Source organism: Erigeron canadensis, chromosome 2, assembly GCF_010389155.1.
Source record: "Erigeron canadensis isolate Cc75 chromosome 2, C_canadensis_v1, whole genome shotgun sequence".
Lineage (NCBI taxonomy): Eukaryota > Viridiplantae > Streptophyta > Magnoliopsida > Asterales > Asteraceae > Erigeron > Erigeron canadensis.
In genome coordinates, this window is record NC_057762.1 from 44,758,619 (window position 1) to 44,775,470 (window position 16,852).

At 33.1% G+C, this 16,852-nt stretch overlaps 1 protein-coding gene across 3 annotated transcripts; it reads left to right on the forward strand.

Annotated features, from left to right (window-relative positions):
• The first annotated feature begins 6,815 nt into the window (after positions 1-6,815).
• LOC122586964 (protein CTR9 homolog) lies at positions 6,816-16,205 on the forward strand. Of its 3 annotated transcripts, none has more exons than XM_043759010.1 (26): positions 6,816-6,970; positions 8,510-8,759; positions 9,149-9,215; positions 9,348-9,542; positions 9,733-9,833; positions 9,953-10,006; positions 10,128-10,244; positions 10,337-10,400; positions 10,482-10,696; positions 10,911-10,995; positions 11,188-11,288; positions 11,375-11,467; positions 11,589-11,657; positions 11,846-11,938; positions 12,036-12,332; positions 12,429-12,509; positions 12,823-12,981; positions 13,072-13,167; positions 13,264-13,365; positions 13,463-13,570; positions 13,657-13,881; positions 13,958-14,224; positions 14,310-14,381; positions 15,003-15,278; positions 15,462-15,618; positions 15,777-16,205. In XM_043759010.1, exons 2-25 carry the CDS (start codon positions 8,619-8,621, stop codon positions 15,597-15,599), a joined length of 3,216 nt encoding a protein of 1,071 aa, XP_043614945.1. In that variant the 5' UTR covers positions 6,816-6,970; positions 8,510-8,618; the 3' UTR covers positions 15,600-15,618; positions 15,777-16,205. The 3 variants fall into 3 exon arrangements, with proteins under 3 accessions (XP_043614945.1, XP_043614947.1, XP_043614946.1); XM_043759012.1 differs by having other exon boundaries at positions 15,934-16,205; XM_043759011.1 differs by having other exon boundaries at positions 15,462-15,614.
• The last annotated feature ends 647 nt before the right edge of the window (positions 16,206-16,852 follow it).

The following is a 16,852-nucleotide window of genomic DNA, read 5'->3' on the forward strand; positions in this document are numbered from 1 at the left end:
TTTTTGAGGGTTTAGATGGATGATTTTGTTGAAAAAAAAAAATAAAGAAGAAAGTTGGAGGGGGCTGTGTTCGGCCAGAAAGAAGAAGAAAAGAAAAATGAGGAAGAAAAGAGAAAGAGAAGAGAAAAAGAGAAGAGAAAAAGAGAAGAGAAAGAGAGAAAAAGTAGGTGGGCCCCACGTTTTTTTTTTTTTTTACAACGGTCACAAAACTGGGTACCCAAACCGGCATCACTGTGCCCAGGCTGCTCCCCTCCCCACCGGTACCGGGGGGTCGGAGCGGTGTTCCTTCCGGTACCGACCCGGTACCGGTCCGTGCCTCAACCACTCCGTCTAGCCTTATAGGAGTCACTTCTTCCCCACTTATTCCCGCTTTCTCTCTCCTAAAACACCCCAAGAACACCCTCCTCTTTATACTACCCACTTTTTCACCACTTCTTCTACTATTCATCCATTATTTCATTTTTCTTTTTTAAAAAATTGAACAAATACATAATATTACTTAAAAATAAAACATTACATATTATTTTTCTTATACAAAACTAAACTAACTTTAAAACAAATTAATTAACAAATATTTTATAATTTACTAAAAATCTATATATAAGTTTGGGGGTTAGAAGTAAACTTTTAAAACTGAAACAGTTAGTTTGCAAAATATAATAAAGTCCAGGGGTTAAAATGAAAATAAGCAGTATTAATTTAGTATTATATGTACATCATCTTCTTCAATGTGTATATCTATATGTATATATCGATCTCCTTCTCCTGCACACATCTTCAATGGTTTGTTTATGGTTTTTTTTAACCGTTCATCGTCGACTTGGGCCCCACAAACCTACCAAAATGCGCGTTCAAAGTTAGAACAAACGAAAAGGACGCAAGGGTCGACGCCGGCCGTGCTAATACCGTCGCGGTGTCAGTATGCGTCGGACACCCCAAAACGCGCCTATAAGGAGAGGCCTAACATAATAGCCTAAATATCATTTTAACACTCTAAGAAAGTGACATGTGGTATCCACTAATTTTCTTTCCTAATCTTACCCACTGATTTTTCCACATGTCATCATCCAATAGTTATGAGGATTTTTAGGCTATTTTGTTAAGATGATTAATCATTTTCCTTATATATATATAATAAGTATTAAAATAATAAATAACAAAACTGGTAAAAAATAACAAAATATGAACAGAACAAATTTAAAAGAATAAATTTTATGTAGTGGAAAAAAAACATTATCTAATTACAATTGAGAACAAACTAAATTAATGTTAGAATATCAGCACATATACATATAACAATTCACGAGTACGCAGCGGATAAGAACGTATATGCAATCAGATTAATTAACAAAGGGAATTGAATATATGTACCTTTTAGCGTAAGCTTCCAATAAGATAATAATAATGATATTATTATTGATTAGGGTTTAAAGTAAAACTCCTCTATGATCGCACACTTGACACCCTTATAATGTATGCTAGTACCTGATCACGAACTACAACCCTTTGTCTTTATCTCCTAAAGTCGAAACCCTAAGCTAAACCCGAAAACCCTTTTTCTTGCTTGTACTAGTCGTCCAAAGAGAGGACGAGAAGAGAGGTTTTTCACAATTGATTTTATTGTGAATGTGTGTGAAAATCCTTGAAATTAACCCTCTATTTATAGGCTTAATTGTAAGGGTTATTACCTTGGTGGACAAGCAATCCTAAAAGCTTTCAAAGCCTTAGAATTTCAGCCCCCATAGTGGAATTAGGAAACAATTTTAATTCCGAATTTCACTTAAACACCCCCCTTTTTTAATTAATTAAACACTATTAAAAATTTAATTTAGTTTAATTAATCATTTCATGATCATATTAATTAATATATTACTCTTAATACATTAATTAATTATATAGAGTTTACGTTTCATTTTGTGTAACCTTGTAAGCTTAAATAATTTTCAGACATGCGTTTATTTAACGTGATTACATACCAACAATTAAAAGAGATTACGACAATATAACAATTTAATATCAAATAATAAACAAACACGAACAAAATACCAAAATATAAAATTAAAGTGATATAAAAGAAATCGTATGTTTTTCTTTTTTTACTTTTAAGAATATTATATATCTTTAAAATTTTAAAAAGTTTGTTTTGATAGAAAAAAAATTTATAATAGTGTTTTAAATAAAATTATACTTAATAAACAAATAAAAAATAAAAAAGTATATAGAAAAAGAGAGAGCTAGAGTAAATAGGAGAGAGTTTTACGTTTAAAAAAGCTTTAAAGGATGTCAGAGCTCAATCTTTTTTTTTTTTAGTTATAATATAGATTAGCGTTCAAAAATCTATAAGAATGTTATTATATTTTAGGAGAGATGGTAAAAACAAATACATGGAAGATCTCTGATCCTTCAAAAAAGGATTATAATGTCATATTAGTTTTAAAAAATCATCAAGTAATATGGATTTTGTAAGGTTTTGTTTTTTGTTTTTTTCTTTGGGTACAAACTATAGATATCCTGATTAGATTTGCTTATAAGTATGTTTTTGTTTACAAAGACTTGTTATAGTATATGATTACTTGCTTACAAAGCTCATTAGTATAGGTTACTTAGAATTAGAAGAGGCCGGTATCCGTACAATATGACAATGGTAATTGTAACGAGGGTATGGTGATATACAATTGATGGTTTCTAATCTTGAAGTTATAGAACTTTTAGTAATGATTTGGAACTTTCATAGAAGAATAATAAATACTAGTATATTGAAATAGTTTGCTCGGGTGCAGTTAATTAGTTAATTTAGTGTAATTTATTTACCGTTTGGCTTGTAATCATGACAAATGTTTACATGCTACTATCACTGTCTTCACGTTGCTATCCGTTTCTATTGCCACTGTTGCTGAATGTTGTGATTGCGTTGTGTTGTGTATATCCTTCTTTGTTTAATTAAGCTGGCTATCTTTTAACTTATTTGAAAAAAGTATTTACTCAAATTATAAATATAGTGCGGGGTTTAATTTGAGGATCTATTTAGCGAAAGGTTTTTTTGATGCGAGTCCGGTTAAAAAGATTTTTTTTTTTTTAGTAAAACCAAATTAAGATTAATTTCAATTTATCTATTTTTTCTAAGTACAGTTTTTGATAACTTTTTTACGTGACTAAATGATTGTTCCAAGAGGGAGTACTCTAAAGTAAGTTTTTAATATATATTTGTTAAAAGATTTGAAGTGAATAAAAAACACTAAAAAGATAGAAATAACCTAAAGTCCACTAGGTTTGTCCATCAGCGGAATAAAGTTATTATAAAAGCTACCTTAAATTGCAAATTAATCATTTCATTATTGGTAGTGTTTTTGCACAATTTCATCAAATTTGTCGTGATATAACAGAAGTCATGACTTATGTATTGTTTGCGCCTAACATGATACGATTTTAGCTTAACAGATTATGTTATGTTTGGTTTATTTTGCTAATAATCGATTGATTCCACAATTTTGATCCCAAAGTGATGTATATGGCGTCTACAATGGACAAACAACTGTCGTATTATGACCTAATCGATGTCAGATATATCTACTATATGTGCAAATAGATGTAGCATATCGACCATTTACTAAATTACCCTAAGTAATAAATACTAGCCTTGTAATTTAGTAAATATGAATGACATGTATAGACAATGAAGGCTAGATCAACTAGCTGGAGTCATCCCTGGTTTTACCCTAGGTCATGAGTTCGACTCTCTAGAGTGACATGTCCTGGGGGGTTTTCTTTTGAATCACCTGTAACGGCTTATGGTCTACATTTCGTAGTCTAGAGTATGTGCAGGACTTCACATTATACAGTGAGGTGTCATCTGATATCGAATACCGACTGCTTGTTAAAAAAAAGAATGACATGTATAGAATAAATAAATACATATTACCTTCTTCACTAAAGTAACTCGATGTGAACAATGAAATAAAAGTTTATAAACATAATGTACAATCAAAACAAATATATATTTTATAAACAAATTATATAAGAAAGATGTTTTGCTTATAGACTTTGCAATTTCAAACACTTTGTTTTCCCATATTTTTTTTTTCCTCTTCTTCACAGTTCTAAATGAAAGTTTTCAACATTTTTCTTTTGCTTTTCAATATTTGTTTTCAATATACTTGCTTTAAAGATTGTTCCATATTTTCCAAATTTCACACCAACAAGCTTATAGTTAGTAGCCTAAAATTAACGCTTTTAGTTTATATAATTAGATTTAAGTATGTTGAAAAATGTTTGCTTAGAATTTATAATATTTTATATGCATGTGTGACAATGTTATAAGCCTTTAGGTCATTTAACGACAGTTTTGGTAGAGCATTGGCTATCATGCCCAGAGTATCAAGTAACCCATAACCGGTCTTATCTGGATATTTGTTAATACGGGCTAGGTAGAGTCACAACAACTTTTTTCTGCACATTTTTTATAGATGTAAACTTTCGACAATTCTAAACTTATAATACAACTTTGTGAAACATGAAAGCATTTCGTTCGACGTCAAATGGACCGCCACACCATATCTCGGTGTTGCAACTTGCAAGCATTCAACTCCATCTTTATCCGTAGTCATTTGAGATTAAACAAAGGTGAACCATATATGTTTCTCACACATATATTTAATTTAATAATGATTGTCCATGGTCTTTGACGCGTGGATGATCGATTACAAAGCTAAAAATGGCATGTCCGCAATTAGGGGTGTTCATTCGGCCGGGTTTTAGGGAGTAGAATTATTCGGTTTGGTTTAATCGATTTTTTAAAAATTAATAAACCACCTAATACCCGATCCATATATGTGGCCATCCAATCCAAACCACCCAAATAAAATTCGGGTTATTTGGTTGGGTTTTGGATTACCCAAATAAAAACCGCTTTCAAACTTTGATTCAATGTATTTGAATAATCATAAAAACCGAATTTCAATGCACACCATTTTATTTATTCATGCGAGGTTATTGAAATAAATACGTGTATTTTTACTTTTAGGTTTAACGTATTTACAAAATCAGAGTTGTATTTATGTCATTTAGATTAAGTTATTATAGTTTTTATTAAATGTTAAATGCTTAATCGGGTTTCGGTTGGGTCCCAATTGTAATTTATCTAAACCAAAACCAAACCATTTAACGACTTCTTTAATCGGTTTTACCCAAACACCAAACCAAATCCGAATAACCCTATCCAAATAATACACATGTCAAATGGATTGGGTGGGTTATTTGGTTAATCCAAATAATGAACACCCTTATCCGCAATGGATAGCAAAATTGATGTCATATTGGACATCGACCTAGATAATTAACATTGTTTAGATGATATTATAATGGACTATTTAGCAATGTATAGATCAAGGTCTTTAAAAATCAGCCCCAAAATAACTTTGTATTTAGGCCCAAATATCTTACTGACTCACTAGTCGTTGGTAATGTGTTTAAATTTTAAACCGGGAAAATGATTAAATCTTCTAATATAATAGCTTAAAAATCCTCCTAAATTTTAGATGGGAACATGTAGAAAATCCGGTGGTGAGATTAGAAAAAATAATTAGTGGTATTCACATGTCACCATCTAAAACTATTACGAAGATTTTTAAAATAATTTGTTAGAAAGATAAATCATTTTCCTTTAAACCAGACTGACAAAATTGATAAGTTGGATGAGTTTTGTAACTGGCCAGTTGGATAGTTAATTAAAACCATAAAATTATATTATGAAAAGTTGGAAAAGTAAGACTCAAAAACAAATGGGATGGTTTAATGGGTTTGAAAAAATGAATTTATGTTTGTAACCTTATATTGTTAAGTAGTTTTAATGCCCATACAATATACGGATTATATAATATTTGATGATAAAACTGTATCTATATATAGAAAATAGAGAGGCTTTTAGATACTTAAGTTTGAATACATATTCTTTCACATATTATATGAAACCCCATAATTTGTATAATATATTTATTTGATTAGATGATTAAAACTTAGCATATATCTTATCTTTTTTGGATAGTTGTATTCCGTATTGGTACTGGCATTATTATATTTTTTTTTTAATAAATCATGTATATGAAAACTTAATATAAAATTCGATATATATATAATATTAAATCTATATATATATATATTAAATCTAAAGATTAGTACTTGATTACAATTAGGTAACTATGGATTTTTAGTTACACCAAAATGACACATGTCGTGTAAGGAATACGCCAAGTATCGATTAAAAATCTTTTTTATATTAGATCTAGAGAAAGATTAGTATTTAATTACAATTAAGTAATTCTGAATTAGGTATCTTTTTTTAATTACACTAAAGGTAACACATGTCGTGCAAAAAATACACAAAGTGTCGATAAAAAAATACACAATCATCTTTTAGTATATTGGTAGATAAACCATGTTTTTTTTTAACACTGTGTTCTTGAAATTAATTTATAAAAGAAAAGAAGAGATTGGAAGATAAATTTGTATCCCTTCAAATCACCTTAAATGTGGGAAGAATTTAAAAAAAAAAAAAAACTAAATCATCCCTTCAAATCATATTATTTCAATTTTTTTTTATTTTAAAAATAAACTCACGAACACGACTAATTTTATAAACCATTGTATTCCTTTTTTTTCTTTCCTAGTGTAATAAGAGAATAACTGAATCAGGGGAGAAATTTCAAACGTAGTAATTGAACAGGGGGAGCATAATAGTATTAAAGTTAAAAGTACAGGGGATCAAAAAGAAACTTGTTATATATATAGCCGACCTGTGGAGATCTGCAATCCAAGCCACGGTATCTGTTTATTGCTCAGCCTGGGATTTCCGACCACTTTGTGTACGTCTCGTCTCCCCTCTATTTTCTTACTATATTCACCCCACCTCCGGCCACCTCACATCCTGCGGCGGCGACCCCACTTTCGGGATGCTCTACCATCGGCTCTAATTCAGGTATTTATTTTCGATTTCATCATCAATTTTTTGAGTTTTTTTCAGTAATTAGATTATTAATTAAACAATATATATATATACTAGTCCTAATACCCACACGATGTACGGTAGCTATATATGGTATCATAAAGAAATTCGAATATGCCACATACAATATGAAATAAATTGTTGTTAAAATACACTGATGATCGAAGCTAAATTATAATAAACAGTAGTAATAATAAATATAATATATGTTTAGTTAGAGTTTTGGATTTACCTTAATCACTTCAAAATCGAAACTTGTAAGCATAGTGGATGATGACAAATTATCTTGTGATTTCGGATCGGAAACTCAAATTTTTGAAGTTTTCATGTTAATAACTTATTATAAGTGATATAAGTAATAGGAGTCAAAGAATTGAGAAAGAAAAACCGAAAAAGAAACTATTTTATTAATGAGAAAACGATGTTATAATGTGTTTTGTATATATAAGTCAAGAGTTAGAGTTTAATTCCAAGTCTAATGAATGAAATTGAATGTATATACAATTAAAAAGCTAATTTAAATAAATTAAAAAGACACGTGTCGATAAAGTATTACGCCACGTGTCGTTTCAAAAACTTTTAAATCTTCTTTTAGTTTATTAGTAGATAGGTTCGGATTAAATATCACAATGAACCAACTGGATTGGATTAGTGGTTGGAGCCTTTGCCTCTGGAGATAGAGGTCATGGGTTCGATCCTCATGCCCAACAAGACTGAGGTCCTTTTTTACCTTTGGTAGAACCTAAAAAACGGTATTTGGGACCCAAAACCCGTGGAGAATGCCATTGAGAGTTACTTTTTTTTTTTATTAAATTGTCCTAATACCCGTACGATGTACGGTAACTATATAGATTGTATTATAAAGAAATTCAAATATGCCTCATACATGATTCGTGGGTATCAAATAAACTGTGGTTAAAGTAAACCGATGATCAAAACTAAATTATAATAAACCATATATTTTAGAATCACATCAAAATCGAAACTTGTAAGCATAGTGGATGACGGTAAATAGCCGTGTGATTTCGGATCGTAAACCCAAATTTTTGAAGTCTTAATGTTAATAACTTATTGTAAGTAATATATGTAATTGGAGTTGACGAATTGAGAAAGCAAAAGAGACAATTTATTAATAAAAAACGATCAATCAAATAAGAGTTAGAGTTTAATTCTAAGTCTAATAAGGAAATTGAATCTATATACAATTAAAATAACTAATCTAATAAAATAAATATATTAAAAAGACACGTGTCGATCAAGTATTACGCCACATGTCGTTTCAAGAACATCTCAATTCTGTTTTAGTTTATTGTTAGATATGATTTTATATGTATATTAAGTAATTAGTTGCATCCAACTCCAAGGATTAATATATCAGACATATAATATATATACCGAAAGTTGAGAATATGTGCTTGTTGCTTAGCTTACTACTTAAAACTATTTTGTAATTATTTATTTATATCAGAATTTCATCATCATTTGACTAGTTTGTTTTGCACTTTTGCTCAGTTTGCTATATATCAAAAAGTAAAAACGAAAGTATATACTCTGGTGAGAAATTGGACCACTCCGACAAGTGGAGTAATCAAACAGACAGAAGCAGCGATAAGTGCGAGGGATGGCGTGTGTGTATATACCGGTACAGAATTCAGAGGAAGAAGTGCGAGTGGCTCTGGACCAGCTTCCCAGAGATGCAACTGATATCCTTGACATTCTTAAAGCCGAACAAGCCCCTCTTCATCTCTGGCTCATCATCGCCGTTGGTTCCCTCTACTCTCTTTCTCTCTCTCTCTCTCTATATATATATATATTATATGTATATGTCTATAAGATGGTGATGATATTAAGATTCAATTGAATTGAGTTTGTTTATTATAATTATTAGGATAAGGAACAGTTACTAGCCCTATACATTCCCCTTTTCATGGAGACATCACTTCTCTCAGATTTTTTAATTGAATAAATATTAGAGAGATTTTTTAATCATAAGCAGCAACTTCTACTCATTTAGGATAAGTAACAGTTACTTTTTTTTTAAAAAAAACCAACCAAATCTTGCCGTTAACAACATGTTTCAAACTAACACATACAAGTCTAATTTCTATTATCTCCCACTTTTTGCTCATCCCCTTTTCTGTTATGGCACAGAGGGAGTATTTCAAACAAGGTAAAATTCAACAGTTTCGCCAAATTCTTGAAGAAGGCTCCAGTCCTGGTACATTCCCATTTATTTTACATTATACTCTCGTATTGCATCGATATTAACATGACGATTTACTGGCCATGATTATAAAATAGAAACAATGATTTGGAACATTGTCGCATTCTAACTGGCTATGCCATGCAGAAATCGATGAATATTATGCAGACGTAAGATATGAACGGATTGCCATTTTAAATGCCCTGGGAGCCTATTATAGCTACTTTGGTAAAATCGAGACCAAACAAAGAGAGAAAGAAGAACATTTCATTTTGGCTACACAGTACTACAATAAAGCCTCCAGGATTGATATGCACGAGCCTTCTACTTGGGTTGGCAAAGGTAAACATAACGAGCCATTTTGATGCTGTGATACCAAAGCTAGCTCTCTTTTGTTGTATTTTGCGTCTTCATGCCTATCATATGTTTATCAAGCATATTATATTCTATTTTAATCAAAAAATGGATGGTGTAAATCTTGAAGCCTACCCCGTAAGAACTATTATTAAGTATCCATAAACACTTGTTACAGGCCAACTTTTACTAGCTAAGGGTGATGTTGATCAAGCTTTTGCTGCATTCAAGATTGTATTAGATGGAGACCGAGATAATATTCCAGCTCTTCTTGGCCAGGTATATCCTTTTAGATTACTTGTTGTGGTACAATGGATTATGGTTTTTTTTATGCTGCTTATTAACCCTAAATTGGATATTGGTAATTTTAGTTGATTGCATGGTTTGGTTTAATGCAGGCATGTGTTGAGTTCAACCGTGGAAAATATCTGAGCTCATTGGAGATGTACAAGGTTTGAACTTACTGTAACTTCTTTATAACAATATCTTACACCTCGCCATGTCACTTACTTCTAATTCTGAATCATATTCTTGTGCCCCCCTATTGGTCAAATTTTTTCATCTTGTAAAAAGAGGGTTCTGCAAGTGTATCCCAGATGTCCTGCAGCTGTACGACTTGGCATAGGTCTCTGTCGCTACAAACTTGGTCAGTTTGAGAGGGCCAAACAAGCATTTGCGCGTGTATTGCAGGCACGTCATGCTAACCATATATTGCACAACGATGTTCTTTTTACAATAGCTGTTGCTAATGTCTAACTATGCCCCACTGTTTTCAACTGCAGTTAGATCCAGAAAATGTTGAGGCCCTTGTTGCTCTTGGAATCATGGATTTACAATCCAATGAAGGTTGGTCTCATCTTGCTGCCTGCTATATAACATTGATGTATATGACTATAATTTGTCTAATTGTCATCGTGTTCTCCGCAGCTTCTGGAATTAGAAGAGCAATGGAAAAGATGCAAAGAGCCTTTGATGTCTATCCCTATTGTGCAACTGCCCTGAACTATCTTGCAAATCATTTCTTCTTCACTGGTCAACATTTTCTAGTTGAACAGTTGACTGAAACGGCTCTTGCCGCAACTACTCATGGCTCAACGAGGGCGCATTCTTATTATAACCTTGCACGTTCATATCATAGCAAGGTTGAGTCCTTTATTTGCAACATTTTGATTTGTATCTTTGAGCTTTTTTAGTCATGAGTCATGACACTAAAATGTGCACTTCATTAAGAATGAGTTATTAGTAGATGTATATTTTTAAAAAGATTCTTACACTCTGAAGGTGCATTTGCATTTTTTGATTTTTGTAGTTGTCCCAATATGTGTCTGTAATAAGTCTTTATTGCCTGGAATACAGGGCGATTATGAAAAGGCTGGATTATACTACATGGCATCTGTGAAGGAAATCAGTAAGCCGCAAGAGTTCATTTTACCTTTTTATGGTATGCTCAATCAAACTTACAAAGTTTTAATCCATTACCTGACTTGTTCCTTTCTGACATGTCTAATTTTGCATACTATTTAATAGGATAAGTTATGTTTGTTGGTGGACCTATGGTTTAGAGTTCTTACTGATTTATAGTTGATAATAATAAGTGCTAGTCATACATTTTTGTATTTTTATACTGAAATAGGCCTGGGACAAGTACAACTGAAATTGGGAGACTTTAAAAGCTCTCTCTCAAATTTTGAGAAAGTCTTGGAAGCTTATCCCGAGAATTGTGAGACACTGAAGGCAAGTGACAAACAGTTCAGGATGAGTTTGAATCGTTTTACCACTTCTCTGTTACTAGTAACTGAACCTTCACCTATTTGATGCAGGCTGTTGCTCACATTTATCTTCAGCTCAACCAAACTACCAAGGCTCATGAAGCTTTGAAGAAAGCCGTCAAAATTGATCCACGAGATCCTGAGGTTGTGTTAGATATCACTGCGATATGAACAATTTTTATCACTTTAAAACCATAGAAAGTGGGGGTCAAGTTTTTGATTGCTACTGCTACTTATACTTTTTTGTTTGTTAACTATGATGCAGGTCTTTTTAGATCTTGGAGAATTGTTAATTTCAACCGACTCCGGAGCTGCCTTGGATGCATTTAAAACTGTAAGAAATTGATATCCTTTTTTTCTTGGATATTTTGCGATGCAGCATGTATTTTTTGTATGCATCTTTAATGGTTATGGTATGTCATCGCACTAATATGGAACTAAACTCCCTACAATTTTCTAGTTGAACTTTTGACTTTTATCTATCTATGTATTGTTTTGTTTCTAACTAGCATGTCATAATAGGCACGTAATCTTCTAAAAAAGGTAAATGCAGAAGTATCAGTTGAGCTTCTCAACAATATTGGCGTTCTTCATTTTGAAAGAGGAGAATTTGAGGTTTGCTTCTAAACAATTATTTATCTATTTAGAGTTCATTTAGAAATAGTGCCATTTGGTTTCCAAATCTTTTAATGCCATGTGTGTATAAATTCAGCTTGCCCAGCAAACTTTTAAGGAGGCTCTTGGTGATGGAATATGGGTCAGTTTAATGGATAGTGAACCACAATCTGACTCTGATCCTGTCAGAAAAGCTTTATACCAACCCATGGATGCCAGTGTAGCTGCTCGAACGTACAAAGACATGCAGCTGTTTGTAAATCTTGAGAAGGATGGTATTGTAGTTGATTTACCATGGGATAAAATCACAACTTTATCCAATTTGGCCAGACTGTTTGAGCAGTTGCATAAAACTGAAACTGCTAGCCTTTTATACCGTCTGATCTTGTTTAAGGTAATTTTTCAACCATTTCTGATATATATTTCAGCTTTGACAATCTTTTTAACGTTTACATGTGATTTTTATTCATTTTTGTTTTTTGAGCCTCAGTTTCCAGAGTATGTAGATGCTTATCTACGGCTCGCTGCCATTGCAAAAGCACGGAATAATGTTCCATTAAGCATTGAACTGGTTCGTTCAAGGCCTTTTTGCTATCATTGTTCATGTATTAATTCTATATAATCAATGGGGTGAAACCCCAATGGTACCGCAATTATGTGACCACATGGGCCCACAGATGAAGGCTAGAGGTCACAGGTTCAAAACTTGCCTAAGGCAAGTGGAGAAACTATATTTGTGATCCATGTATGAGAATGGTGACTTACTGAGCATGAGTTCTATGTGGTGCGCGGACCAGAGGGTTCCCACCCTTTTTATTTTTATTTTTTATATACCCCTATATTTTGTGTCTGACTGTCAACAATGTGATGGTCTTATGTTGTAGATACGTGATGCTTTGGAAGTGGATGATAAAAATCCAGATGCATTGTGCATGCTGGGTGACTTGGAGCTTAAAAATGATGATTGGGTCAAGGCAAAAGATACCTTCCGTGCAGCAAAGGATGCATCAAACGGAAAGGATTCTTATGATACTCTTTGTCTGGTAAATACATATTTCCTAAAGCATGGGAAACCCTAGTATAAATGCAGAATTAAAAATAATTAGTCCCTTTTGTATGAATGTTGGATATAGGGGAATTGGAACTATTTTGCAGCGGTCAGATCTGAGAAAAGAGCTCCCAAGTTGGAAGCGACACATCTGGAAAAAGCGAAGGAGTTATACACAAAGGTATGATGCTTTCGTACGAGATTCAAACAAAGGCTCTCTTTAATCTGCAGTCTACAGTTCGGATTAATGATTGTAAAAAACATCACCCATTTTCAGGTTTTGGTGGAGCATCCAGCTAATATGTATGCTGCCAATGGTGCTGGTGTGGTGTTGGCAGAAAAAGGTCAATTTGATATTGCAAAGGACTTGTTTACACAGGTTTGGCTGGATATTTATTAGGGCTTTGTGACTTTAGGTTCAAGAAGCTGCAGAAAGAGTATTGTCTATAATCACTTCATGCCCTTTGTGACTTTAGGTTCAAGAAGCTGCAAGTAGAAGTGTTTTTGTTCAGATGCCAGATGTCTGGATAAATTTGGCACATGTTCATTTCGCTCAAGGAAATTTTACATTGGCCATAAAAATGGTACTAAGCTCTTTAAAGTATACACGACACTTTATTTGCTCATCATCTTTTGAAATCTGGTGTTAATGCTATATTAATTTGTGCAGTATCAAAATTGTTTGCGCAAATTCTATTACAACACAGACAGTCAGATTCTTCTGTATTTAGCCCGTACGCATTATGAAGCTGAACAGTGGCAGGACTGCAAAAAGACGTTACTGAAAGCCATTCATTTGGCCCCTTCAAATTACACGTTAAGATTTGACACAGGTGTTGCGCTGCAGAAGTTCTCGGCATCCACACTACAAAAAACAAAAAGGACTGTGGATGAGGTGACGGATGAAATAATATTAAAAGTTTGTAGGTGTCATCTATACACGTGAAGTAATCAAAATATTTCTTTTATAGGTGCGTGCCACGGTTGCTGAGCTCCAAAATGCTGTTCGTGTGTTTAGTCAATTGTCTGCAGCTTCAAATTTACAATTTCATGGGTTTGATGAGAAGAAAATTGAAACTCATGTTGGATACTGCAAACATTTGCTGGAGGCTGCGAAAGTTCACTGTGATGCTGCCGAACTGGAAGATCAACAAAATAGACATAGACTAGAACTTGCTCGTCAAGCAGCAATACGGGAAGAAGAGAGTCGATTGGCAGAAGAGCAGAAGAAAGTCAAGGTCAGCTAACCTTGTTATGTTTCTATATATTACAAAATTATGATTACTATTTTGTCCATATATTTACGTTATTGTTGGTAAACAGTTAGAAAAACGAAAACAAGAGGATGAACTGAAGAAGGTGATGCAACAGGAACAGGATCTAGAGCGCATTAAGGTTAGTTATCTGAATCTTTATTGCGATTATCGTGTTTAAAGCAGTCTTTTCCATCTGGATCTTTCTGTATATACTTGTAATATCCAGTGTTAGTAAACTGGGCTTAACTTCGCAAGTTAATATTTTCATTACGATTGCTAGTGTAGATTGCTATTCAGCGTTAACCATATAAATTTTCATATGTATTTCATTCACTTAATATGTATAATGAAAAATTATATCGATCCACTAATAACCATATTAGAAGATCATCCTACAGGCAGTGACGAACCCACATGGACATGAGGGTATGCAATGGAGAAAGAAATTAGTGCTAATTTTATTTTTTTAAAATTATCAGTGCATATCCTGAATTAATGGTTGACTAAAAAATGATTGTTTAGTCACTTTTATAGAGAATGATATGTTCTTTAAAACTAGTGATGATAAGTTCTTGGTACACTTTCAAATATTGAATCCTAGACAAGGAGATATATGAATAGAAAATATGTAAGTATACTATGCTTTTACACTTACATAATGAGTAAAACAGAAATATCAATGACCTTCATATTTAATTGCATTGGCATAAGTTTCTATGTGTATATCTGAATAGGTACAGTTTTTATTTTACTGCTACAGGAAACTTGGAAGAGTAGTGGATCTAAGCGAAAAGATAGAACTCAAAACGATGACGAGGAGGGTGGACAAGGAGAGAGGAGGAGAAGAAAAAGTAGCGGTAAGAAGAGAAAAAGAGACAAGAAAGCAGAAGCTCATGTCAATGATCAAGATGAATATGAAGAGGATAACAATAACACAAACTCTTATGAACCAGAGAATCAAGTTAATGATCCAGTAGATGAAGATCCACAGGATCTGCTTGCGGCTGCTGGCCTTGAAGATTCTGATGCTGATGCAGTATTCTCTCTCTCTCTCTCTCTCTCTCTCTGTATATATATATATTATATATATATAATATATCCCCCCTCACCCCAAAGACACACACACACACACACTGCAGCACTAGTTGGCCTCGGACTCATAGTATGTGACGCTTGATTGACTTTCTTGTTGAAATTTGTTCTATTTTGTGTCGTGAAGGGTGCTCCCTCATCAAATACAGGCAGAAAAATCCGAAAATGGTCGGAGTCTGAGGATGATGAGCCAGAAATCAGGCAACCTAGTTCCAGTCCTGTAAGAGAGAATTCTGTGGAGATGCAACTAAGTGATGGAGAATAGTCGTTTAAGATCTACGTAGGTCAGTTGCTCTCTCATACTACGTATATATATATATATCCCCCCTCACCCCAAAGACACACACACACACACACTGCAGCACTAGTTGGCCTCGGACTCATAGTATGTGACGCTTGATTGACTTTCTTGTTGAAATTTGTTCTATTTTGTGTCGTGAAGGGTGCTCCCTCATCAAATACAGGCAGAAAAATCCGGAAATGGTCGGAGTCTGAGGATGATGAGCCAGAAATCAGGCAACCTAGTTCCAGTCCTGTAAGAGAGAATTCTGTGGAGATGCAACTAAGTGACGGAGAATAGTCGTTTAAGATCTACGTAGGTCAGTTGCTCTCTCTTGCCATTCATTGGTAATGATTTTTGTAATAGTCTGAATTTCAATATGTTTGTAACTTAAAAGTATTACATGTTGTATAACTCTTAGAGACGACCCTGTGGGAGATGCAACTAAGTTATGCAGATTAGTTGCAACAGGCTCTGGTTTAATCAAATTATGGAGTTAAAGTTAGGTTATTAGGTTATTAGGTCAGTTTCTCTTGCAGTTGTCATTTACATTGATTCTTAGTAATTCTTTGTTATTATTTACTGTAAAAATTTAGTGTTCAGGAAATAATCTATTCCATTAGCCTGGTTTTGCTTTTTTGAAATCAAAACAGACCCCATCCATCCATCTCAAATATAATGTACATGTTACAAATTTGGATTAACCAAAACTTCGATTGATATTTTACTAATGTACATGTAGATAATATTCAATGCAGAATATTTGGACTTTGGAAGAAAATCAACTTGCTTAATAGATATCAGAAAGGCTAATATCACTTGGCCACATACCTAAATAGTGCCTGGTGGTTAGGGGTGTTCATTATTTGGATTAACCAAATAACCCACCAAATCTATTTGACATGTGTATTATATGGATAGGGTTATTCGGATTTGGTTTGGTGTTTGGGTGAAACCGATTAAAGAAGTCATTAAATGGTTCGGTTTTGGTTTAGATAAATTACAATTGGGGCCCAACCGAAACCCGATTAAGCATTTAACATTTAATAAAAACTATAATAGCTTAATCTAAATGACATAAATACAACTCTAATTTTGTAAATACGTTAAACCTAAAAGTAAAAATACACATATTTATTTCAATGACCTCGCATGAATAAATAAAATGGTGTGCATTGAAATTTGGTTTTTATGATTATTCAAATATATTGAATCAAAGTTTGAAAGCGGTTTTTATT

Excerpts from the sequence above, each read along its gene's own strand:
- LOC122586964 (XM_043759010.1), top strand. The coding sequence starts at position 8,619 with ATGGCGTGTGTGTATATACCGGTACAGAATTCAGAGGAAGAAGTGCGA. Across the intron at positions 10,245-10,336 it reads CATTTGCGCGTGTATTGCAG|TTAGATCCAGAAAATGTTGA; the intron begins GCACGTCATGCT and ends TTTCAACTGCAG. Across the intron at positions 14,225-14,309 it reads AAGAGCAGAAGAAAGTCAAG|TTAGAAAAACGAAAACAAGA; the intron begins GTCAGCTAACCT and ends GTTGGTAAACAG.